The sequence below is a fragment of the Ailuropoda melanoleuca genome, chromosome 1 (genome assembly GCF_002007445.2).
Source record: "Ailuropoda melanoleuca isolate Jingjing chromosome 1, ASM200744v2, whole genome shotgun sequence".
Lineage (NCBI taxonomy): Eukaryota > Metazoa > Chordata > Mammalia > Carnivora > Ursidae > Ailuropoda > Ailuropoda melanoleuca.
Genome location: NC_048218.1, coordinates 190,868,950 through 190,894,857, shown reverse-complemented (window position 1 = coordinate 190,894,857; position 25,908 = coordinate 190,868,950). Strand labels below are relative to the sequence as shown.

The 25,908-nt window shown below is 40.3% G+C and overlaps 1 protein-coding gene across 1 annotated transcript in view; it reads left to right on the top strand.

Moving 5' to 3' along the window:
- The window catches only part of CEP41 (centrosomal protein 41), a 54,195-nt gene that overhangs the window by 16,059 nt on the left and 12,228 nt on the right, over positions 1 to 25,908 (top strand). The window contains exons 3-7 of the mRNA XM_011230405.3: positions 12,968 to 13,015; positions 17,253 to 17,314; positions 18,213 to 18,282; positions 23,703 to 23,850; positions 25,752 to 25,903. Of these exons, the coding sequence (XP_011228707.1) occupies positions 12,968 to 13,015; positions 17,253 to 17,314; positions 18,213 to 18,282; positions 23,703 to 23,850; positions 25,752 to 25,903 (480 nt within the window). The remainder of the gene's footprint in view (positions 1 to 12,967; positions 13,016 to 17,252; positions 17,315 to 18,212; positions 18,283 to 23,702; positions 23,851 to 25,751; positions 25,904 to 25,908) is intronic.

Here is a 25,908-nt window from a genome sequence, read left to right as displayed (position 1 = left end):
CCCTGCTCCGAGGGGAGTCTGCTTCTCCCTCCCTCTCTGCTCCTCCTGCTTATGCTCTCTCTCTCTGTCAAATAAATAAATAAAATCTTAAAAAAAAAAAAAAGAAAGAAATCATACAGAGAGATTCCAATGTACCCTTTACCCAGTTTCCTATAGTAACATCTTATGGAAACTATACAGTATCACAACCATGATACCGACATTGATACATACAAGTCTAGATACAGAACATTTCCAGCATGGGGAGGATCCCTCATGTCCTTTTAACGGCATATCCACTTTCTACCCTCACCCTCTCCTTAATCCCTGACAACCACTAATCTGTTCTTCAATTTTATAATTTTGTCATTTCACAGATGCTGTTATAAATGGAATCATACAATATGCAACTTTTTTTTTTTAATTGGCTTTGCACTCAGCATAATTTGGGGAGGATACAGTCAGGTTGTTGCATTTATTAGTTGATTCCTTTTTATTTACTGAATAGTATCCCATGGTATGGAAGTGCCACAGTTTAACCATTTATCTGTGGAAGGACATCTGGATTGTTTCCGCTTTTTAACTATTACAAATACAGGTGCTATAAACATTCATGTTTTGATTTTTGTTTGAATATAAGCCTTCATTTCTCCCGGATAAATGCCCAGAGGTGCAATTACTAGGTCACATGATAGTTGCATTTGCAGTTTTGTAAGAAACTGCCAAACTGTTTTCCAGAGTAGCTAGACCATTTTACACTCCTACCAGCAATGAATGAATGCTGCAGTTTCCCCACGTCCTCACCGGCATTTGGTGGTGTCGCCATTTTTAATTTTAGCCATTCAGATAGATGAGTGGTGGCATATCATTGCAGGTTTTTTTTTTTTAAGATTTTATTTATTTATTTGACAGAGAGATCGAGAGAGAGCACAAGTAGGCAGAGCAGCAGGAAGAGGAAGAAGGAGAAGCAGGCTCTCTGCTGAGCGGGGAGCCCGATGCGGGACTCAATCCCAGGACCCTGAGATCATGACCTGAGCCGAAGGCAGACTCTTGACCGACTGAGCCACCCAGGCGCCCCATATCATTGCAGTTTTGATATGTGTTTCCCTAATGGCTAATGATGTTGAACAGCTCTTCATGTACTTATTTGCCATCATCTGTATATCTGATTCAGTGAAGTATCCCTTCATGTCTTTTGCCTGTGTTCTAATTGGATTGTTTGACTTGAGTGCGGAGTGTTCCTGATACATCCTACCTGCCGGTCCTTTGTTGGATACATGGTTTGCAAATATTTTCTCCAGTCTGTAGCTTGTCTTTTCCTTCTCCTGACAGGGTCTTTTGAAGTGCCTAAGTTTTTAATTGTGGTGAAGTCCACTATATCAGTGTTTCCTTTTCTGGGTCATGCTTTTGCTGTCAAGTCTAAGAACTCTTTACCGAGACTAGATCCCAGAAATTTTCTATCAAGGTTTTTTCCATAAGTTTTATAGTTTTAGGTTTTACTTTTAAGTCAACAATACACTTGGATAAATAAATTAAAAAATTAAGAAAAAAAGGGGGCATCTGGGTGGTCCAGCTGGTTAAGCGTCTGCCTTTAGCTCAGGTCATGATCCCAGGGTCCTGGGATCAAGCCCCACGTCGGGCTCTCTGCTTAGTGGGGAACCTGCTTCTCCCTTTAGCCCCTGTTTGTGCTCCCTCTCGCTATCTTTCTCTCTCAAATAAATAAAGAATAAAAGTATTTTTTAAAAAAGCAAACAATACACTTTGAGGTAATTTCTGTACAAGATATGCAGCTTAGATCAGAGTTACCGTTTTGCTTACGGATGTCCGATTGCTCTAGCGTCATTTGTTAAAAGGCTGCCTTTCCTCCATTGAATTTTGCACGTTCACCTTTGTCAAAAACCAGGTCGGCATATTTACGTGGATCCATTCCTCAGTTCTCTCTTCTGTTCCCTTGATCTATGTGTCTAACCTGCCAGTATCTCACAGGCTTGATTAAAATTGGCTAGACTGATTACTCCCGCTTTATTTTTCTTTACAAATTATTTTAGCTATTCCAATTCCTTTGCTTTTCCATGTAAATTTTAGAATAATCTCATTTACATTTACCAAAAAAAATACACTGCTCTGATTTTGATAGGAGTCGCACTGAACCTATGTATCAATTTAGGAAAAACTGACATCTTTACTCTGTCGAGTTTTCCAATCCATTACTATAGTACAGTCGTCTCCCACCCCCCATCTGGGATTTCACTTTCCAGCTTCAGTTACCCACGGTCATCCGCAGTCCGGAAGCAGACACTCCTCCTCCTGACGTATCTCAGAAAGTCCATAGTAGGGGCGCCTGGGTGGCGCAGTCATTTAGCGTCTGCCTTCGGCTCAGGGCGTGATCCTGGCGTTAGGGGATCGAGTCCCGCATCGGGCTTCTCCGCTGTGAGCCTGCTTCTTCCTCTCCCACTGCCCCTGCTGTGTTGCCTCTCTAGCTGGCTGTCTCTCTGTCACATAAATAAATAAAAAATCTTAAAAAAGAAAAAAAAAAGGAAGTCGATAGTAGTTTCATGCCACCTCACGATGCCTTGTCGTTCACCTCACTGGTCATCATGCTGGCGTTTTATTATCTCACATCATCACAAGAAAAAGGGTGTAAGATGTTTTGAGAAACAGGGAGACCACTTTCACATAAGTTTTATTGTAGTATGTATTAGAATTGTTCTTTTTTATTATTAGTTATTGTTGTTAATCTCTTACTGTGCCTAATTTATAAGTTAAACTTGATCATAGGTATGTATGTATAGGAAAAACATAGTATATATAGGGTTTGATACTGTCTGTGGTTGCAGGTGTCCACGGGGGGACAGTTTGCAGCATAAGTGTCCTGTACATGTTTTGTTAGATTTACTCCTAAGTATTTCATTTTTTGTTTAGCAATTGTCAATGGCATTGTCTTTTTAATTTTGGTGTCATTGTGTTCATTGCTAATGTATAGAAATACAGCTGATTTTTGTATATTTCTCCTGAATCCCAGGACTTTGCTAAACTCACTTATTAGAGACAAGAGGAGCTTGTTTGTTTGTTGGGGGTTTTTTTGGGTAGATTCCTTGGGCTTTTCTCTGTAGACAGCGATGTCGTTTACAAAAAAAGAAGTTTTATTTATTCCTTTCCAGTCCGCATATGTCTTTTATTCCCTTTTGTTGCCTTATACTGCGCTCACTAGGACTTCCAGAACTGCGTCAGATAAGAGTGATGAGAGTGAATATCCTTGTCTTTTTCCTGATCTTAGGGGGAAAGCATTTAGTCTCTCGTCATCAAGTAAAATGTTAGCTGTTTCTGATTGAGGAAGTTTCCTCCTATTCCTATTTTTCTGAGAATTTTCCATCATGAATGCCTGTTGAATTTTAACAAATGGTTTTAATTTATATCAATAATAATTGATATAATTATGTGATTTTGTCTTTAGCTGGCTAATATGGTGGATTACCTTGATTTGCAAATATTGTAGTATTGCTGCATCCATGGACTAAACCTCACTTAGTCATGGTGTGTAACTCTTGTTATATATTGCTCGATTCTATTTATTACTTGGCTAAAGATTTTTGTGTCTATATTAATGAGGTACATTGGTTTGTAATTCTTTTGGGGGGGTTGTCTTTGTCTAGTTTTAATACCAGGGTAATACTGGCATCATACAATAAGTTGTAAAGTATTTCCTCTTGTTCTGTTTTTGGGAAGAGATTGTGCATTATGAATTGTACATTTTAAAACGGTGACTTTTAGGGGTGCCTGGGTGGCTCAGCTGGTTAAGCATCTGACTTTTGCTTTTGGCTCGGGTCATGATCTCAGGGTTTTGAGCTTGAGCCCTGCGTTGGGCTCTGTGCTGGTAGTGGGGCCTGCTTGAGATTCTCCCTCTCCCTCTGCCCCTCCGTCCCCCACCCCTCTCCCACTCATGCTCTCTCTCTCTAAAAAAAAAATTTTTTAAATAAAAGGGTGACTTTTATTATGTGTAAATTATACCTCAGTTTAAGAAAATAACACACCCATTGGAAAAACAGATTAAATAGAAAACAAAACAAAACCCTGGTGTTAATTGTAATTAATTGGTTAATTGGTGTTAATTCTGTCTTAAGCATTTGGTAGAATTCTCTAGTAAAACCAGCTGAACCTGGAGATTTCTTACCTGAGAGTTTTTAAATTTTAAGTTTAATCTTTTCATAGTTATGCGGCTATTCAAATTATTTTTTCATATTGGGTGACTTGTGGTAGTTTGTGTTTTTTGAGGAATTAGTACATTTCATCCAAGCTTTCAAATTTCTGTAGATAGAACTGTTTGTAGTCTTCACTTAATACCCTTCGGATGTCTGAAGTGCTAGGCCCTGTTTCATTCCTGATATTGCTAATTTGTGTCTCTTCCCTGTTTTCTTTGCTCTAGATTTGTCCATTTTACTGATCCTTTTGAAGAACAAGCTCTTGGTGTCATCAGTTTTCCCTGTTGTTTTTCTGTTTAAAACTTCATTGGTTTTTGCTCTCATCTTTATTATTCCTTCCTTCTGCCTTGGGTTTATTTGTTCTTCTGTTCTAGATTCTTGAGGTGGGAATTTAGCTTATTGATTTAAGACTTTTCCTCGTTTTTAATGCATATAAGTTAGAGCTGTATAAATTTCTCAGCCCTGCTTTAGCTATGTCCCACAAATTTTGATATGTTGTATTTTCATTTTCATTCACTTCAGTGTACCTTTTTATTTCCTTTGAGACTATCTTTTTTGACCCATGAATTATTTAGAAGTGTGTTGTTTAGTTTACAAGTGTTTGGAGATTTTCCTGTTATTTTGATTTCCAGTTTGATTCCATTGTGGTTGAAGAACACACTGTTTGGTTTGATTTTTTTTTTTTTTAATGCACTGATGGGGGTGCCTGAGTGGCTCAGTCGGTTAAGCGTCTGCCTTCGGCTCAGGTCATGATCTCAGGGTCCTGGGATTGAGCCCCATGTCAGGCTCCTTGCTTAGCAGGGAGTCTGCTTCTCCCTCTCCCTCTGCCCCTCCCCCTGCTCGTACTCTCTCACTCTCAAATAAATAAATAAAATATTTTAAAAATATCTTTAAAAAGTACATTGATGTTCATTTTATTGCTCAGGATATGGTCTATTTGGCATATATTTCATAGGCACTTGAAAAAAACTTGAAAAAATGTCCATACGCATATTTTTGCTTTCTGTATTCTTCTTTCCTGAGGTTTCAAAGTTCCTTCTTTTCCTTTTCCTTTCTTTTTTTTAATACTTTTTTTTTAAGATTTTATTTTATGTAATCTCTACACCCAGTGTGGGGCTTAAACTCACAACCCCAAGATCAAGAGTCACACATTCCACTGCCTGAGCCAGCCAAGTGCCCCTACTTTTCCTTTCTGATTAGAGAACTTTCTTTAGCCGTTCTTTAGGGCAGGTCTGCTGGTAAACACACTCTCTGAGTTTCCCTTCATGTGCAAAATGTCTTGATTTCCTTTTATTCCTGAAGGGTATTTTCTCTGAGTGTGGGAGCCTAGGTTGACAATTACTTTCCTTGAGCGCTTGAAAAATACTGTGCCACTTTCTTCTGGCTGCCATGATTTCTAATGAGGAATCTGCTGTCAGTTGAACTGTTTCTCCCATATAGGTAAGGTGTCGTTTTTTTCTCTTGCTGCTTTCAAGGATCTTTTTTTCTTTAGTTTTCAGAAGTTTGATTATGATGTATCTCGATGTGGGTTTCTTTGGGTTTATCCTGTTTGGCATTCACTGGGCTTCTATGTACATCTGTAGGTTTATGTTTCTTGTCAAATTTGGGAGGTTTTCAGCCATTATATCTTTGAGTACTCTCCTGTCCCCACCTCCTTGATCCTCTTTCTGGTGCTTTGATGGCACCTCATCATAGCCCAGCAAGGATGGAATTCAAGCCCCGCCTCCCACCCCCCAGACCTTTGCTGACAGGTGAAGGTGGTGTTTGGTTGGAGTAAAGCAGTTATTGTCTGACAGTTTTCTGGCTTGCTAAGCTGCCCCTTTCCCCGTCCTTTGGGTAGGGACAGCAGTCTTTTTTTGGAGATTTTTTTTCCGTCTGTCCATTGGTGTTTCTGGGTTGCTGGCTTCTTTAGCTTCAAGTCTAAGATATGTGAGGCAAACAGACAGACAGACAGACAGACAGACAAAACAAAAAGCCAGGTAGTTCAATTATCATGCCATTTCTTGGGTCCTGAGGTCCCTACCCAGTCTGCTTTCCTCTCTCCAACCTATCAAGTCTTCTTCTATATTTTATACATAATGTCCAGGGTTTTTGTTTTGTTTTTTTTAATCAATCTTTTTTATAATTGCTGTGTTATTTTCTTAAACTGAGGTCTAATTTACATACCATAATACTCACACTTTTAACCTTTTAAGCAGTTCAGAGGTTTTCAGTACATTCACGAGGTAGTGACACCATCATCACTCTAATTACAGAACATTTTTGTCATCTCAAAAAGAAAGCGCATATCCAAGAGCAATCACTTCCCATTCCTTACTTTTTCCAGTCCCTGATAACCACTAATCTACTTTCTGTATCTATGAGTTTGCCTATTCTGAACATTTCATATAAATGGAATCATGTAATATGTGGCCTTTTGTGTATGGCATCTCTCACTTAGCATAGTGGATTCAAGGTCTGTCTATGTTGCAACATGTATCAATACCTCATTATTTTTTACTGCCAAATAATATTCTGTTGTATAGATACATTCCTCATTTTGTATATCTACTTATCAATTGATGGACATTTGGGTTGTTTACACTTTTTTTAAAAATATTTTATTTATTTATTCATTTGACAGAGATAGAGACAGCCAGCGAGAGAAAGAACACAAGCAGGGGGAGTGGGAGAGGAAGAAGCAGGCTCATAGCGGAAGAGCCTGATGTGGGGCTCGATCCCATAACGCCGGGATCACGCCCTGAGCCGAAGGCAGACGCTTAACCGCTGTGCCACCCAGGTGCCCCTACACTTTTTGGCCATAATGCTGCTGTAAACATTAATGTACAAATTTTTGTGTGAACATATGCTTTTAATTCTCTTGGTTACATACCTAGGAGTCACATAGGACCGTATGTGGTGACTCTGTGTTTCATTTTTTGCGGAACTGCCAAACTGTTTTCCAAAGCAGCCGCGCTACTTTGCATTCTCACCAGTAATGTAGGAAGGCTCTTTTTCTCCACATCCTTGATGATGCTTGTTACTGTCCATCATTTTGATTACAGTCATCTTCGCGGATATGAAGTGGTATCTCATTGAGGTTTTGATTTGCATTTTCCTAATGACTAATGATGTTGAGCACCTTTTTATGTGCTTATTGGCATTTGTGTGTCTCCTATAGAGAAATACCTATTCAAATCATTGGCCCAGTTTATACTTGTTTTTTTTTTTCTATTGCTGTGTTATAAGAGTTCTTTTACATATTCTGGGTACTAGACCCTTATCAGAAATATGATTTGCAAATACTTTCTCCCATTTTAGCTGGAGGAGTAAAGTACATCTGCCTCATCTTCCTGGAGTCAGAAGTCTCCCAAACTAGTTTTATAATAGCCTTTGGAAGGGCCAAAGTGTACTCCATAGCTTAAAACTCAAAAGTATTTTAAAATCAGTGTGGGAGAGAAATCTTATCCTAGTGTTTGATTTTTTTTGTTGTTGTTTCAAACTTAAAAATTATTTTAAAGTCTGTTTCAGGGGAGGATTTTATTTTAATGTCTTTTTCCTATGCATTTTTGTGACCTACCTCCCTGTGTATTCAGAGAAAGTTTCCACTTGGTGTGCCATGGCCTACTGGTTATGTGCCATGATACATGTCCCGTTAGCTCTCTGGGTAGCCATCGGGGCCTGGGGAAGCCAGCATTTACACCAGTGTTTTGTTCAAATATTATCACTTATATGTGTGCCAACAGGTGCAAAGGGTGAGGAGTTATAGCCCCGGTGAGAGTAAGGAGCCCCTGTCTATGGTATGCTTTTAAGCTCTGCAGTCAGAGCAGTGGAAATAGGCACAGGTATGAGTGAGCATTCCTCATTTCTAGGCTAAATAGATGGGTCTTTAATCTTTTCTTACCAAACAGTGAGCAATTCAGAGTTAATCACAAGAAATCAAGAATTGTGTGGTATCTCCAGTCTTCACCCAAATCACCTCCTGAGTTCTTCAAAGACTGCTGTCTTCTTCCTGGGTAAAGATTATTTTTGATTTCTATGCTTCTGACTCTACTTCTCCTATAAACTCAAGACACTGCTGTATAGCCACAGCTAGAAATAGCAGAATCATTTTGAACTTCAAATATTTCTTTTGTTCCATAGGTGCCTGGGTGTCTCTTACCAGCTCCCCAGCCTTGCCAGACTGTGCCATGAATGGATTATGCTTCTGACGAAATCCCTGACGGCGTTTTGTTCCGTCTCCACCGCAGGGTTCTTGTGTATTCTCGAGCACCCTCTCTGGGTTTCCGCTCTGCAGCACCGCAGGCTGGTGAAGGGATACTTTCCAAACCACAGGGCTCTCCCTTTGTCAGTGTCCTGCACTCTTTCATCGCCTGCATTAGCTTCTCATTGCAATCTCTATCCAACCTCATTTCAAATGTCTTCAGTTTTGTAAAATTCCTTAGATTTTTCTCCACTGCATCTCTTCTAGCCTTATTTTTAATTTTTTAAAAGATTCACATTACTCTTGTTAACTCCACACAAACGAGTCATTTCCTTTTTTCTTCTTTAGTCTCTACTTTGCCTGAATATTTGCTAATAGCCTTGATCTTAAGCACTCAAACTCATTACAGACTAGGTACTCTTCACTTTTATTTGGTGTTTAATTCTGTTTTTTATGTCAAAGGGAGAAATGTATGTGAAAGCCTTTTATAAACCAGAAAGCACTATCCACTCATATAACTTATTGAGATTAACAAAGGACCACTGTGCCTCTTTTCACGCTTTCTGCTCCTTCTGAGCCAAAAGAGCTTCTCCATAGAGGAGGGAAATATTGAAGAAAAATAAAGCAATGGAGTTGTCTCTTAGCAACTGAGTTCGTGCCTTATAAATCTTGCCCACTTTAGATTACTGCTGCTCAAAATCACTTGCTTTCCTTACTGGCTCAGTGCAAATAATGTTATTAAATTACAGGAAAACAAAGGGAAAAAAATCTAAAGAATGAGTCACTCCATTTGTCGATTGTGCTGTCTTGCATGGCACTATTGATTGAGTTGACTTGTCTCTTTCTCTTGATTCTAATTGCAAAACATAGACATATATTTATATATATGTTATATATATTATATATTTTATATTATATAGTTTTTATATATTTTATATATATATCTTTTGTTGTAATTTAAATTATAAACTAAGTAGAAGCTAAATACCACCTTACACATTTCGAGGTTACCTGAGTCTTGAAATACTATGGATGTCACATAGAGAGTACATAACATATACTGTAGTTAATAATCAGGTTGTGCATAGCTTAAAGAAAATGAGGTGTCCAAAAACTCAAGCCAAATTGGGGTGTGATAATTTGTGTTATAAAATGATTCATTATAGGGGCGCCTGGATGGCACAGTCGTTAAGCGTCTGCCTTCGGCTCAGGGCGTGATCCCAGTGTTCTGGGATCGAGCCCCACATCAGGCTCCTCCGCTGGAAGCCTGCTTCTTCCTCTCCCACTCCCCCTGCTTGTGTTCCCTCTCTCGCTGGCGGTCTCTCTGTCAAATAAATAAATAAAATCTTTTAAATTAAAAAAAAAAGATTCATTATAAGGATTCTTCAGATCTTCATAGTATATTTCACTTAGCAAATAATTCCAAGTACATTTTACGCTATACAATGGAAGAGATAAAGATTGTGTGCGTGTGTGTGTGTGTGTGTGTGTGTGTGTGTGTGTGTGTAAATAGTCTTTGGCTTTCAGTATCAGAAGATGGATAAGACGTGCACACAAATAAGGCAGTACAATGATAAATGCCTTGTGAGTGGTGAGCTGAGTGCTGTGGAAGTTCAGAGGAGGGAAAGGTCACTTCCAGCTGGGTGAGCTATTATGATTACATGGACAAGATGACATGTTAGAGAACAGAAGACTAACGGAGAGTTTGTCAAGTTTAGTAATTAAGGCAAGATTGAAGAGGCAGGTAAGACGTTGGCGCCTTCAGCTCTAGAACAAGGAGTTTCAACTGGAGTCAGGAAGCCATGGGGAGCCACTGACATTTTTTTTTTTTAATCAAAGTCTTGTCTCGGAAAATTTATCTAGCAGTAATGTGTAATTTCAGTTAAAAAAGAACTGGTTTGCTGATAGTCTTTTAAGCTCCTTTTGTATGAAACAAAGCTGCATTTATAAATAAGCCAGTTATAGAATTGATTCATTTCTCGTCTTTTTAAAAGGTAGTCAAAAGCCTATTTTCAGATGCAATTAGATCCAGTAAGCTAAGCTGCGTAGTTAAGGTATAAGCTTTCTATGCAGTGGGGCAAAATACTACATTTCATACTTTCTAAAATCATTTTTAAGGCTCTTTTGTGTCAGCCAGCCTAGCGTCTTTCTCCAGCTGAAACAATGCAGAAGTCCTCCATTTTCTCTTCCCCATTCGCCCCCCCCCCGCCCACTCGGATAGAACGAATGTCTGTAATGAACAGACCTTCTTATCGGTCGCCCTCTCACGTTTGTTTGTAATTTTGCCAAATATTTGTACACCACTGCAAAAGACGGCGCTCGCCTGCCTTCTCCTTTGTGGGAGACCCAGACCGTAGGCGCACTGGCCTACCTCACGGGGCTGGTGTGAGTGAAGTGCTGTGTAAATACTCGGAAAATGCGGATAGTTGATTGAGAAATGGACGTCAGCCGCTTTGTTAGTGGAAACTGCTCTAGACTGGAAAGGCAATGTTTTAATAATAAAGACCATATAATAAGGCTGGCTGTTGTTTTCCATGTGGGGTGTGCCTCGGGGAATTTTGAGCGTCACATGGGTCCCACCTGCTACTATTAGGGAAGTCACACTTCCTACCTATTTACCTCACAGGGAAATCGTGTTTTTAAAACAGCACCACTAGAGGGGCGCCTGGGTGGCACAGCGGTTAAGCGTCTGCCTTCAGCTCAGGGCGTGATCCCGGCATTATCGGATCGAGCCCCACATCAGGCTCCTCTGCTGTGAGCCTGCTTCTTCCTCTCCCACTCCCCCTGCTTGTGCTCTCGCTGGCTGTCTCTATCTCTGTCGAATAAATAAATAAATAAAATCTTTAAAAAAAAAAAAAAAAAAAAGCACCACTAGAAAAGCAGGATGACTAAACCAGGAGGTTGGGAACATGGAGCCCGGCTTAGTTCCTAATTTGCTGTGTCACTGCACAAATCGGTGATCCTTTTTGTACCTCAGCCTTCTGACAAGACTGCCTGAAGCTGCCCGGCCAAAACGAGGTAACTGCCAGGTCAGCAACTCACAAACGTAGGGGACTCAGGAACACTTGTAACCAAAAGCTGTTGTGTAAAATGGCTGAAGAATAAGATGGCAGGACACCGAAGAGCACACCGTTTGCCCTGTCTTCTTCCCCCATTGTATTGACCCGTGGGTTCCCACCTGAGGTCAAAGTTGCAGGGGAAGGGGGTGTGCGTTGAGGAAGAATTCGTGGTTCCCACTCCAGTCACTTCCAGCCTGAAGAACCTCGAAAAGATCATATTTGATTCTACTCTCGGTCTGTGGTGCTAGTTGAACCTCTTAGGCATTTTCTGTCTCTCTCTCGAGAAGCCTCAGGCCTTCCAGCAATCCCGTGTCCCTCTGAGCTTTACAAAGGCCACAGTCTAGCTCTAGGGCTACCACTGTGTCCCGCTGTCTCATCCTGATCTGAAGAGCGTGTGCCTTCAGATGGAAAGAAAGAATAAATAAATATATTTTTTTTAACTCAGTGGAATTTTATTCCCTGATGAATTCATAAGGAAAGATTTAATAATAACGTGATGTAAGTTGTTTTTTTGAAAATGTATTTTGGGTTTCAGAGCAAGAATTTTCTCTCTCTACTTCTGACCTAAAACATGAAGAAAAGCTCAGGCTTAGTCCTTAAAAAACATCAGTTCGTGCCATTAATTGGGAAGCGCTTCTTTTATCTGAAGCTGGGATGAAATCTGACTAGCTCCTCCCAAAGCTTAAAAGTTAGGAGAACAATTTTAGAAATGAGACACTTTGAAACAGTTTCCCCCTTTTTTGCTGTATCTTTCAAATGCCAGGCAGAGCTTGCCGTATTGAATCAAATTGAAGCATGCCCAGTAAAAAATAATAGCCGCTGGCTTGGGAACTAGACTTTAGTTTGTTCGGAAACCAAAAGGATCCTGGCCCAGTTTTAGTGTATGGAAACCCTCCAAACCACCTTGGCTGGCCCCTGGTATTGTACAACCAGGCTGCAGAACAGGAGGGCTCCGTGCTCTCTGCAATGGTGGGAATCTGCTGCTCTTTCTTAGCAGATCAAATCCAGGGTGAATACCAGCGCACAGACTGTGTGGTCTAGTTCAGGCTGCAACCTCAGCACGAATCGTTGAAGACCAAGTTCAGGAGAGCGAGGGAAACCACAAAGACTAAGCAGAGAGCAAGGGCTTGCTTGGGTAGCCACAGCGGCACATTTTAGACATTCAGAGATCATTGCTTCTTTCTTTCTCCTTGGCACATCTTCCCCACAGAAAGGTTACGGGGGAATAAAAGGAGGAAGAAAGCCTTGACTCGAAAAGAAAAAAAAAAAGGAAAAAAATATATAAAGTGATCATCTGTACGGCCTGGGACTTCTGTGTTTATTGGGTGTCTACCCTTTCAACACATTGGCCAATACTTTCCCCTTGATCCCTCATCATTTAATGACACTGTATAATCCAAAAGATGTGTTAATGACATGTGGCCCATTTGCTTACCATGATTCCGTAAGAACAGGGAAGGAAAGCTTAGGGAATACTTGTACTCCATTCTGTTTTAGAGTGTTAACTCATTTTCTTCCATTAAAAGCCTATCTTATTCTCTTTCTAGGGAACAGTATGACTAAATACACTGAGAAGCTAGAAGAGATCAAAAAAAGTGAGTAACACTATTGATGGTTTGGGATAATGGAGCCCTGAAGTTCTAGAAGTTGGTTATTAACAATCTTAATCCCCATCCTACAACTGACAGGCACGGAAAGCTATGGGAGGCGGGCGAGCCTGGCGGGTGCCGAGGAGGATGTGGGAAACACCAGGTACCATCCCGGCCAGCTGCTGAATTGTCGCCTGAGGGCCAAGCTCTGCCCGACTGACATCCCACAGGAGATGTTAGTGTTGGAATGCAGAACGAGCTCTCTAGTTAGGAAGCAAGAGTCCGAGCTTCTAGTTTCATTGTACTGCAGTCTCCACGACCTTTTTCAAGGTCATGATCTTTCCTATCTTCTTCGTTTTCTCATTGCCCGAGATAGGAATAATATTATCTCTTATTTCATAAACTCCTGTGAATGTAAATTAGTCAGTTATTCATGAAAGACATTGACGGGGGGAGAGGGAGCAAGTTTAGTCTTAAAGTGGTGCTATGTTTATAAATTCATTGCAGTCTGCTTTCCTTTAATTAAAAATCGTATTTCATGCACGTCCTTTTTACAAACTAGTCGACTTCAAAGATAAGCTACTAGTCGCCGAGTGCCTTGCCCTTGCACAAAATCATAATTTTTCAACCTGTGTCCAAAGTGTACACACCGAGGCTAGGATTAGAGAAGTAGAAACATCTGTTTCCTAGGATGGGTTTGCTCATCTCCTCAGTAGAAGAACGCGGCGCGAGGGGACGAGTTCGCTAATGGTAGTAAGAGGCGCTCTGATGGTTCGCAGTTCAGAACTTCGCTCGGGTAATACACGTCCTTTGGGAAGAGAATATTACAAACCCAGAATTCACCGGAACTTCTGTTTTTGTAACGCGGTGCAACGCAGGGCTTTTAATTTAAATGATAATGTTTCTGCTTCTTTTGAATTGCTGTGGTATGGAGAAACCCCAGCCAACAGTGTGGACTTAAGAGCAGCTTTAAGCTGACTCTGTTGGTTGCCCGTCTTCAGCTCTAAGGGCTGATGTTATAGACGTTTGGTTTTTCACGTGTAATGTCACACCATCCTTTTCTTCTTTGATCCTTTATGTTAGATTTTGTAATTTTATTATATTTTACATTACATAAGTATATATGTGTGTGTGTATATATATATATATATATATATTTAAGTGTATATTGCCATTTTAAACCATTTGAAAAAAATCTCATTTACTTACCCATGCTTCACTGTCGTCGTCCTTTGTTCATCCACAGCAGGCAAAATGAAGCTGGCTGGCTCCTGTTTGGGTTTGCAATCTCTTTTGCCTCTTATCCGTTCACAGTTTAGTGTAAGCTCACCTGTCCACACCAAAATTTGTCCCCTGAAAATGTCCCATTCCACCCAGATTGCTGAACCCTGTTTTAAACATTGCTTAAAAGCACAATGTGGTTTCTCTAATATCTAAACTTTAAATGGAGCTTGTCTCCCCACCCTCCACCCCCCCCCCAACAAAATACCTCTAGAATAGAGTCCTTGAAAATATTTGCTTCCCTCTTCAGAAGTTTTGGACTTCCTTTTAGTAAGACAAGAGACTCCTCTCCCCTTGTTTCACACACTTTGTATTGATTCCCTGACTAGAATTACTTCAGATTCTGATTCGAGATCTACATTTTGGAAGCTGTTTCCTTCTCTTTTCCCATTTTCTGTTGTAGACGTTCTTTTGGGTCAAAAGGGAGGAGAATATCGCCTTGTTTCATGACACCCTAGACCCATCACTTTTCTTGGGTTACCTTAGATGCCAGGTCTTTCTGTGAAATCACAAACCTTGCTCTGTTACTTCCTTTGATTTGTCTTCCACTGTGAGGCCAACTTCCCTTTGCTAATAACGTGTTTTAACAGTACCCTGAAAATGCAGAATTCCTTTGTAATCTGAATATTCTTTCTACTCGGTCTCGGGAAAATAGACACCCTGTGTCTATTGACCGCTCACAAAGCCTATTCTTGGCTTCTGGTGGTTAGATGACACTAGCGGACCCAGTGTGAAGCATCCTAGATAGTCAGGTCTCTGTCCTTCCAGTAACTCGAGAGAGCCAGACTGGGACTCCAGACTTACCGGAGAAGCAAAACTTGATAACGTATCTGAAACTAGGATTTTTTGTCTCCGTCCCAGGGTTTGGGAGAAGCGACAGTAGCAGAAGCTTCCATTCTTAAAGCTCTGGTCGCCCTTGCAAGGACAGACCGACAGGACTTTCCAAGTCATCCTTTTTTATAAACTTTAAAACTCACTAGTAAAACGTCTAGTTTGATCTTTTATCTCTGAGTAATAATGTCAGAAAGTCCTAATGATGGCTGTCCTTCTAAACAAGAACCAGGTATGTAGAGTTCAGACTCGAATGTGCAGCGGGATGCCTAGCGCCTGTGAGAGGATGCTAGAAATGCCAGTCAGTAGACTATAGTAGAGCCTGTTTTTTGTTTGAGATCATTTCTACTTAGTCAAAGGGGATTTGAATGTGTGCATTTTGTACTGGGAATGTGAAGAAGTGGAGAAGTATTTCAAACTCTGTAACCATCCCAAAAGAATATCAGTGGAGAAATGCCACAGTGGAAACTACTTGAAAGCCATTGACTCTTTTTATTGGCTGATTTATTGCCATTGTGATTTATATAAACGACTTTTGGTGGGCAGATTGTTGGCAATTGAGAGGAGACTGTAGTTATTCATGTGCACTTTTGAAAGCTTCTGCCCAGCCCCTTGGGTCTGCATCTTGGCCGTTCTTAGAAGCTCCTTTGCATCTAGGTTTGTTACCTTATTGTATCCAGAAGAAGCTATTCTGAGAATTTTCTAGAAGTAATGGTTAGTTATTAGCCACATGGCTTCCTTGAGACATCTGAGAACAGAGAAGTTTGAATCCTTTGTAACAAAGCGTCTCGATATATTGACAGAAATCTAGTTTTTAAAGCCCTGTTATTTCCTGACTCTGAGTCGTAAGGGGTTACGGTCCACCAAGCTAACGTTATCCTCCAAAGACTCCGTTCTGTGTTGGTTTTTGGAAAATTCATGGAAATGATTAGTAACACCAGGTAAATAATTTTAAATGCCTTTAATCCTTTCCTTTGTTGCTAGGAGTCTCGGTTTATGCGACTTCTATACTGTGAAGGCCATAGTAATTATCCACCTAACCTTTAGTGATTCGGAAATAATGAGGAAGTACCTAAGGAATCATGGGCGCCAAGATGAAAATGTAGGAGGGAAGTGCAGTGTAAGGGTGGGTGGGAGTTTGATTTTGAAAACTCTTCAGAATTGGCCATCATCTTCAGGAAATTTTAAGGAAGCTAATTTTTAGCATGCCTCTGTGGGACAGATGCGAGGTCAAGGGAGATCGGCTAAATTTTAAAAGACTGTTCAATGTGATAAGAAGAACTGTTAACAGGTGCAGAAGTGTCCCCATGTCTCAGGACGGTCAAGATGGCGCTGAATAAATATTGATGTTTCAGGATGATTTTTTTAAATTGTGGTAAAAAAACCTCCACAGAACATAAAATTCACCGTCTTCACCATTTTTAAATGTGACACTGCTGCACGACGGATCTCAGGAAATTTTTCATCTTGGAACACTGAGCAGGTGGATTTTTACTGAAGTGGAGTTTGCAGAGAAACTGATAGAAAAGATCATCGGGACCAGGCATAACTTTGTGCCCAGCATGGGGGGGGGGCAGGGAGTGTTGCCCTGTGTCTCCAGTATAATTTGTAACCTCAGGAACAGAACCGTTCTCCCTTCAGGGCAGAGTTAGGATAATAGGGTGTGAATGTCTTACCAGCTGTTTGACCTGGGGCAACTGAGCTTCTCTGGGTCTCTGTCCTCATTTGCAAATTGCAGACGGTTTTTCCCTGCTTTGTTCTGAAAAGGATTTAAAGTAGCTTACAAAAATGCGTGCAGTACAACAGTGGTCAAAAGAAAGACGGCAGAGTAAAAGGGAAAAATGGTAAGCAGAGAGAATAAATGCGAGGGGTAAAGTCAAGAGACACAAAAGAATGGCTTGTAAATTCAAATTTAAACTTCCTACCGGGAAAGCCAAAGAGAGGGGTTGATAAAGAGGTGATAAGAATGTGTGGCACTTAATTTTGACCATACCGTGAAGATCATATATGAGATAGTATATGTAAAAGCATATAAATAACTTGAAAATCACACCATATAACTTGACAACTAGAAAGAATCTAAGAAAGAAAAATATAACTAGAAAATTATTTGTCCTATCCTGCTTTTCAGATTATAGATACAAAAAGGATGAGCTTTTCAAGAGACTAAAAGTTACAACCTTTGCCCAGCTGGTAAGTTTAACGATTCTCCATTGGAGTAAAGACTCTAATTTGTGCTGGTTTATGTGAGTATTTCTAAATTCCACGATGGGTAGTGTTTGCAGAAGGGTTTCTCCTGATTCTTTACATTTCACCTATGGGAGGATTGATGTGTGGTGTGTGTGCTCATTCAAGGGTAGTATGAACAGTCTTCCTTGATAAGAATTTTATAAAGCAAAGTGTACATTCTACCTTTAAATTATCACACTTAGGTTTAGGCTATAGTTTTTCCTTGCGTGCTTTAATTTAATATTTAGAATCTCGACTTCTGGTCTCTGGATTGTTTGGACGTTTTTCTCCGTGAAACCAGGTGATTGCCATGGGCTGTTTTGTTTTGGGAAAGTCACTTTCTTCTTTCATTTGAAAATTAGGGACGAAGTGTCTCTCTAGCCCCCCGAGCATTGAGGTACCTCAGGGTGGGTCTTGGGTCTTAGGAGCTGAGCTCCTAAGTGAAAAGTGCTTTAAAAACTGTATGTAGGTATTCAGTGTTGTGATAAATATATTCATAATTACATTTATGTCTTCATTGCATGTAGAATTATTGATTCAATTCTGTCATTGTAAGTACCGTGTGTTGAGACTGAAATACATGATTATTTATTCACTTTTCTTGTCCTAAATTGTCCTTTTGGTCTTTTAAGTTTAGTATGTGATGTTTTAAATGAATTTTTTTTTTCTGGAACTATCATCTGCAGTATGATTACTCCTCCCAAAATAAGGAGATTTAGTCTCCAATGCAGGACACTAACAGTTCCTTAAACCAAGAGATCTTTGATGTTTGATGTTTGCGCATCTTTTATAAAAGACAGAACTGCCTCTGTTTAAAGACGAACATACATGCATCTGTACATTTCATTCTTTCTTCTCTCAGGTCATCCAAGTTGCTTCCCTATCTGATCAAACACTGGAAGTGACAGCTGAAGAGATTCAAAGGCTAGAAGGTAATGAGAATTGAGGTTGTGGGGCAAGTAAACGATTGACCGTTTGACTGAAGTACTCACCCTGTCCGCCTTGGCTGTGCTGTTCACAGGGAATTGGGACTTTGATGGATCTATTTGTAATTAGATTGTTACTCTCCGAGAAATGCTGTCTGGTGCTTTAATTGTTAATTCTTATTTCTTTTCAAAAGCCATCTGGTTTTCTGGCTCTAACACTCGTAGTTTTAAATGTTTTTGATGTGTTTAATATACTGATTACTTTTTTCCCAACAAATATTTTTAGTGCCTTCTCTATACTCACGGGTCACAGTATTAGGTGCTAGGAGACTATAAACGAAGAACGCCCAGCTCTGCTTACATGGAGCTGGTAGCCCCGTGTGTGCACCGTGAGTGCCGGCTGAGGAGTGTGATAACAGAAGCACAAAATCACGAACGCGCAGAAATTCATAATGGAGGACTGGAGAGACGCCATTGTTTGTTGAATATATATTGCTAAGTCCTTCCCTCAAGTTTTCTTACTTAATCTTATCAAAAACCCTAGAAGGTACACTTTAGAGATGAGAAGCCCAAGCCTCAGAAGTTAAATTACTTGCTCAAGGTGATAACAGCCAGTAAGGAATGGTGGCGGGAGACAGAGCCAGGAGTGTCCAGTAACAACCAGTGTCTTTGGTACGGGAGTTCTGAGGAAGGAAAGGTACTTTCCAGTTAGAAAACTGAGGTAGGCTCTCTTAAAGGTTTTGACCTGGGCCATAAAGGAGGGTAGAATCCCAACAGGTGCAAGTGAAGGGTGAGGTTCTTGCAACCAGAGCAAAGGCATGTGGAGAACGAGAAGCTCCAAGCGAGTTTGGGGACTGCGTCATCCGGCCTGGCGGCCGTTGGGGAGAGGCATGGGCGCTGGGCTGGAGGTAAGGGTAGGAAGGTAGGCTTCTAGCTCCGGGTTTGCCTTCTGAAGTGCCGAGTGGAAACATAAAACCTCTTAGTTGTACTCTCAGGAAAAGACTACACAGAGTTAAGGTCTTTATTTTACCCTGAGGTACTCAACCATCAATGTGCGGCTGTTTACTGCAGGGGAACGTGTTCTGTGAAGGTTGATGTAGGCCAGGAATTTGACTTCTGATTTCAAGACAAGTTTCTCAGGAAGTCCGAACCCTGGTTTTGTGCAACTTAACTGTCATCTCCCTGGGCTTGTTTTTGTTAGGGAGGATAAAGAGCATCTGACAAAGATGGGAATTTATCTTTGACAGATGCCTCTCACACGGCAGAGAAATAAGGGCTCTTTGTAACAGGGATAATTGAGTCTCCTCATAGAAGTACTCCCAATTTTAACCTGGTTATATAAGTACCTGGATTTGGTTCCTTTAATTCATTGCAGTTGCAGCACCGGAACATATGGGCACATGCAATTTTCTCTTCTGAGATGAATTTGCACAGCAAAATAGGCTCTTGTAAAGTAGGACACCATAATGTGTGAGTAATATTAGTGTTTTTCTAGTGCTCTACACAGAATAATAACTCACTCAGGAATGCCTGTAGAACAGATTGTATGCATATTGGCTACTTTTGAAGGAATAAAAAAATCTCCTTTTGTAATGTTTATTGTTTTTTTCCCCTGACTTAAAAGTGTATTTCTAGAAAATTAGAAAACTGCAAAAAATATATAAAGTTAAAATAATAATCCTTGCTAACATTGGCTCTAGTTTCCCCCTATCTAGCTGCCCACCCAAATCCATACTCTTTGTGTATACTTTTGAATTGTGTTGTTTCAAATTAACATTTTATCATGCATGCTATCCTGCGTCATTAAATGGACTTCAGAAGCTTCATTTGAAGGTTGTATTGTCATATAATGCCTGTCCTGTGGAAATACCACAATTTATTTAATTATTCTCCTATCGGACATTACAGTTTCCCTAATTTTTCACTCTTATAAAACAGTGCTGTAATGTAAATACATAAACTTTTGTGTGCTTCTTATTCCCTGAAGATAAATTGTGGCAGATGGTCCAAGGGTGGAACCATTTTAAGATGCTCGATGTTGATTCCACAGTATCTCCAGAATGGTTCTTCCTGTTTGCATTCCCAACAAATAAATGAGAAGACCTGTTTCTCTTCATCCTAGGCAATGCTGAATAATTATGATTTTTGCAAATGTTTGCCAATCTGATAGATGAAAAGTGGTACCTGATAATTTTCCTTTGAATCTCTCTGATCATAAAATAGAGCTTTGTGTATGTGTGTGTTTACTGGTCATCCTTATTTCTTCTTCTGAGAACATTACATGTCCTTCCCCATTTTTTTTTCCTCGTGGAATGTTCGTCTTTTACCGATTTGCGAAAGCTCTGTGTATTAGGATATCTTCAAACATTGGAAACCAGTACAGCCTTGAAAATGAATGAGAAAAAGTTTTACTTAATGATTTGGAACAATTTTCAAGCTGTATCATTAAGTAAAAATAAAACAACAACAAAACAAAAAACTAAAGTGTAGAACAGTATGAATGGCATTCTTCTGATATGTGAAAAGGGGAAAAAATAAAATATATGCAAAAGTCCGTAGTCGTTTTATTTCTGGAAGGAGATGAAAATCTGTGAGGGTAGTTCCCTTGGGAGGGGAGGCCTGAAGGCCTACAGGTCTGCTGTGGGAAGGGACTTCCTTTCAGTATTAATAGTTTTATTTTGTTTGCATTTTTACCTTGTGCACAGGATCTTTTTTCAATTAAAGCACCAGTTAATTAAACAACTCTGTAAATTAAGTATATTAACCTTTTCACATGCATCTAGGTCCTAGATATTTTTCCTAATTTATTACTCAGCTTTTAATTTTCTTCGTGTTGGTTTTTGACATACACAAGGTTTGCATTTTTACAAGATTAAATCTATTAGCCTTTCGTGTTGTGTTTTCTTTTATTGCCTTAGGCTCATAAAATCCAAAATAAGATAAACTATTCACCTGTATTTTCTTCGATTAGCTTGCTTGGTGGTTTTGTTGTTTGTTTGTTTTCCTACATCAATCTATAGGTTAATATTTTGGTATATGATGTGAGGAGGTTTTCTAAATTCTGTTTTTCTAGATAGTTGGCACAATATCCCACCACCATTTATTCAGTTGTTCTCCCTTTACGCGCTGGTTTGTGATGTTACCTTTAACATGTATATTAGCTTTTTATATATATTCTGGGGTTTGTTTCTGTGTTCTCATATTCCATTGTTGTGGTTTGTGGTTCAGCATTGTTTTGATCATTTATCTTTGCAATATATGTTACTATTCGCTAAGGCATAGTCTCTAAGTTACCCATATGTATGTATGTGTGTGTGTATATATTTTATATAAATATATAATATTTATATACATATAATATTTTATATATTTATAAATAGTATTTTATATATATATAAATTGTTTTCCTTCTCATCTTTAAAATCCTTTTACGCTTTTCAAAAATCCCATTGGGATTGTATTAGGGTTAAAAATTAAGTGTGGAAAGGATTAACATCATTTCACTTTTAGTCACCCAGTCAGGAATGTGACAGTACATCACTGTCTTCATTCAGATTGTCTTTAATGTCTCTTAAGTAAAATTTTTATAAGACCTGTAAAGGACATAAGCTTTTACAGGTCCTTTACATGTCTTAATAGGCTTATTTTCGAGGAGAGCGTATCTTATATTTGCAGTTGTTACTGTAAAGGAGATGCTCGTCATATTCCTTTCTAATTGGCATATAAGAAAAGTCGTTTGTTGGTATTTCTTTTTTTTTTTTTTTATCTAACCACATACTTATTTCACTTATTCTCATAGGATTTTTCTGAAGTTTCTAGGTATATATATCATATGCACAATAAACGTTAGTACTCTTTAATAACCAGGCCTCTTCTTTCTATTTCTTCTCTCATTGTACCAGTTAGAATAGCAAATTCTCAAACTTTTTGGTACAGTCTCCCTCCGCACTCTTAAATTGAGGACCTCAAAGAATTTTGATTTGTGCGCATTATATCTATTAATATTTCAGATATTAAAAATTTTAACTGAGAAGTTAAAAATATGTGTTTACTGTTTCATTTACAAACAGTGATACTGAACCCATTGCAAACATAAATAACATTTTTATGCAAAATAGCTGTATTTCTAAAACAAACAAAAAAAAGTTTACTGAGCATGGCATTTACATTTTTTTTGTAAATCTTGATGTCTGATTTAATAGTCGACAGCGGATTCTCAGGGTTTCTGCATTCAGTCTGTTGCAGGATGCTCTTTGGGTTGAAGTACATGAAGAAAATCCAGCCTCACACAGAACCTGTAGTTGGAAAAGGGAGACTCTTTCGATAGCCCTTTGAGATAATTGTGGATACATATCTTTGATACTATACCAAAACTTGACAACACTTAGCTTCTTAAATGTTAGTCGTAATGTGGACTCTGAAACCGTATCAGTGCATGTTTCGTACTCTGTTACATTAAACCCATTGCTCTGTCTTGTCCTTTGAATTCATCTTCTTACCCAGGTGCGGTTTTATAACATCATTCATTGGTCATTTGGGAAAGATTGATTCACCGAGTTATGAAGTTCTTCCAAACACTGACAGATTTCATTCATTATGCAATATCCAAAAAGAAATCATATTTAATCATCTCACCACCTACCTTATCAGAAAAGTCATTGAGTACAGGGAGGCAGTCAAGCTCCTGATGGTGAGCGCAGTTTCCAGAATTCTGATTTTTGTTCAGAATTGAATCATTACACCACATACTATCAGTTGTTTTCCTTGAAATGACAGTTCGCTTAGATCATTTTTGAGAAAATGTCTGCCACATGCACAAGTCTAAGTAACTGTAATTTTTCTGTCAGTTTTCCTTCCAAGTAAAAATGGAGTCCAGGGCAAAAGCAGCACTAATCACACTAATACTTTCCCTTGAGACAATGCTGGTATCTCGGTGTGGAGCCCACTCGCTATATGCGGACCCCCCCCCCATCTCAGCACACAGAATATTCAAAAGGTGTGTACCTGAAGATGAGATTTAATAGAATTATGATCATGGATCCGTCGGGGGACTGTTTCAAACGTCACTGCCGTATTTACTGATGGAGTGCGTTCATGCTGGTGAAAACTACGACCGTCGCCAACAAGACTCGGTGCCTCTGCCCCATCGTTGCTCAGGCGCTCGCGGTTTTAGCCCCCCTTGCTCTGACACCGTTGGTGCAAATACCAACACAGTAAAAGAGACCTTGCGGGTCCCCCTGAAAGGGTCTCGGAGCCTCTTGGGGGGTCCGCAGGCTACATTTTGAGACCTTAGATGTGAGAACTTAACGGGACAATTAATAATCGCGATAGGATTTCCTTGTCTTGACCTAATGCCAACGGGACTGCCGCACACGTGAATAAACTCGGAGGTCAACTGCTTTTCTTTATCCCTTTGCAAATCTTAGACAATGACTCTTCGGTGACGTCAGAGCCCGACGGGGAGATCGGTGCCAGGACCAACGGAAAGGGGAGCCCCGGGGAGCCGTCGCCAAGCCCCGTGCAGTTCATAACCAGCGCGGGAGCCGGCGACTCCAGCCGCTCGACTCTGCAGAGGTATGCTCATCGGAGTCCTGTTTCCCTTGCATTTTACTTCATACTCACCTGGATGCCAGTTGCCGTGATTTAATCACTGTAGAAACAGAGTGGCAGTAGTCAAGTCCCACGTTTTCACCCCAGCCCTTCTCCTTTTCTCTTGCTATAAATGCCGCTGCCTGAATCTTTTCACAGCCTCTTGGTGAAGGTAAGAATATACTGATAAGAGGGCATTAATGTTCACTCCTTAATTCCATCATCCTCAGCCTTCCTGGATGCAGGTTTGCTAGTAGGATGTAGTCTTAAAACTACTATCTTTTGATTCCCACTCCCGCCCCCTTTTCTGTCTGCAGCAGCTTATAATTACCCTGTCTAGGATCAGAAGAAAACTAGAGTGCCATACCCGTGCTCTGATATTACACAGGTGCGAGGGAGCAGGAAAGCAGCCTTTGGCGTCAGTTCTCAAACTGCACGTGACTGGTCCTTCTTTCTGCGTTGACTATGATGCAACACTTTCTGCAGATATTAGGTGTGGATTATAAGATGGTGCTGATATTCTGCATGCAACCATCCCTTCTTCTAGCAAAACAATTGGGCCAGAGAAACTAGGTCTGCTAGAGAAAGAATTGCTATTATCAGTATCATTGTTTTTTTTTAAAGATTTTATTTATTTATTTGAGAGAGAGAGTGTGTGCACACGGGTGGGGGGAGGGGCAGAGGGAGAGGGAGAAGCAGACTCCCTGCTGAGCAGGGAGCCCAATGGGGGACTCGATCTCCGGACTCTGGGATCATGACCCCAGCCGAAGGCAGCCACTTAACCAACTGAGCCACCCAGGCACCCCAGTACCACTATTATTTTTTTATAGCTACTTTACGCAAGAACTCTAAAATTGGAATTAGCGACACAGACCCATAAGATTTCCGTTGAGGGTGCGGTTTCATAGGAAATAGATTTTCTTCTTCTCCTTTGGGTCAATAAAATATGCACTCTGTGGCATCTACTTACAGCATTTATCAGGTCTAAGTGCAGGATCTGATTTGCCGTGCGGGGAGAGGAGCCGTCAGGACGTACTAGTGTGTGGTCTGGCACACGTCTTCATATTGGCCTGGGAAAGGCATCCTCTTCTTATTCCACTAGTTATTGCACTCCTTGCCATTTTGTTCAGAACACCCACTCCTCTTAAGCCTTCAATTCGTATTTTTTACCACATTTTGCATGTAATCTTAATATGGCGACCAGTTTTGCGACCTTAGAAACAGAACTGTCGATAGCGAGCTCATTCATTTAATCCTAGTGTTTCCTCTATCTCATTATATGAATGTCACCAAATTTAAAGCCTCTTCAACCTCGACACTGTCACCTGTAAACTGGCAGTAAGTACAGATAACTATTGAAAACATTAAGGTTCAAATACGTATGGATAGGTCACTGTATAAATAGGTGAGACACATTAAAACGTTGTTGTTGGTTTATGTTACGTCTAATGTACATAGAAAGCCTTCATTTTTCCTGTCCTACCAACCTCATTCTTTCCCCTTTGCTCTGCTTTCATACCCTCCTCACAGTCCCATTCGATTAACTGTTGGCCTCTTTCTTCCTCTGAATGCTGTCCTTGTTGCTGGAGGCGGCATGTGCCCTACGGTTTCTGCCCCCTCAGCCGTGCTCATGACCTAACACGTGTTCTCTGAAGGTGAGCGCGGACGGACACATGGGTCCCTTCCTCGGGGTCAAGTGTGAGAGAATAGGAATCCACGCGGCCGTGCATTCAGAGGCAGAACTGAGACACCATATCCATTTTCCTTTGTCTTTGAAGTGTCCTTTGAAAAGACACCTAGCATTCTCTGCTATTCCGAAGAAACACGTTTGACCTTGAAGCCACTCACCCCTGACTAGTTTCTGCCGACCTACTTTTCACCCGCAGCGTCATCAGTGGTGTTGGGGAACTGGATCTAGACAAAGGGCTAGTGAAGAAAGCAGAGCCCAACACCAAAGACAAACCTTACCCCGACTGCCCCTTCCTGCTACTAGATGTGCGAGACCGAGACTCGTACCAGCAGTGCCACATTATCGGAGGTAAG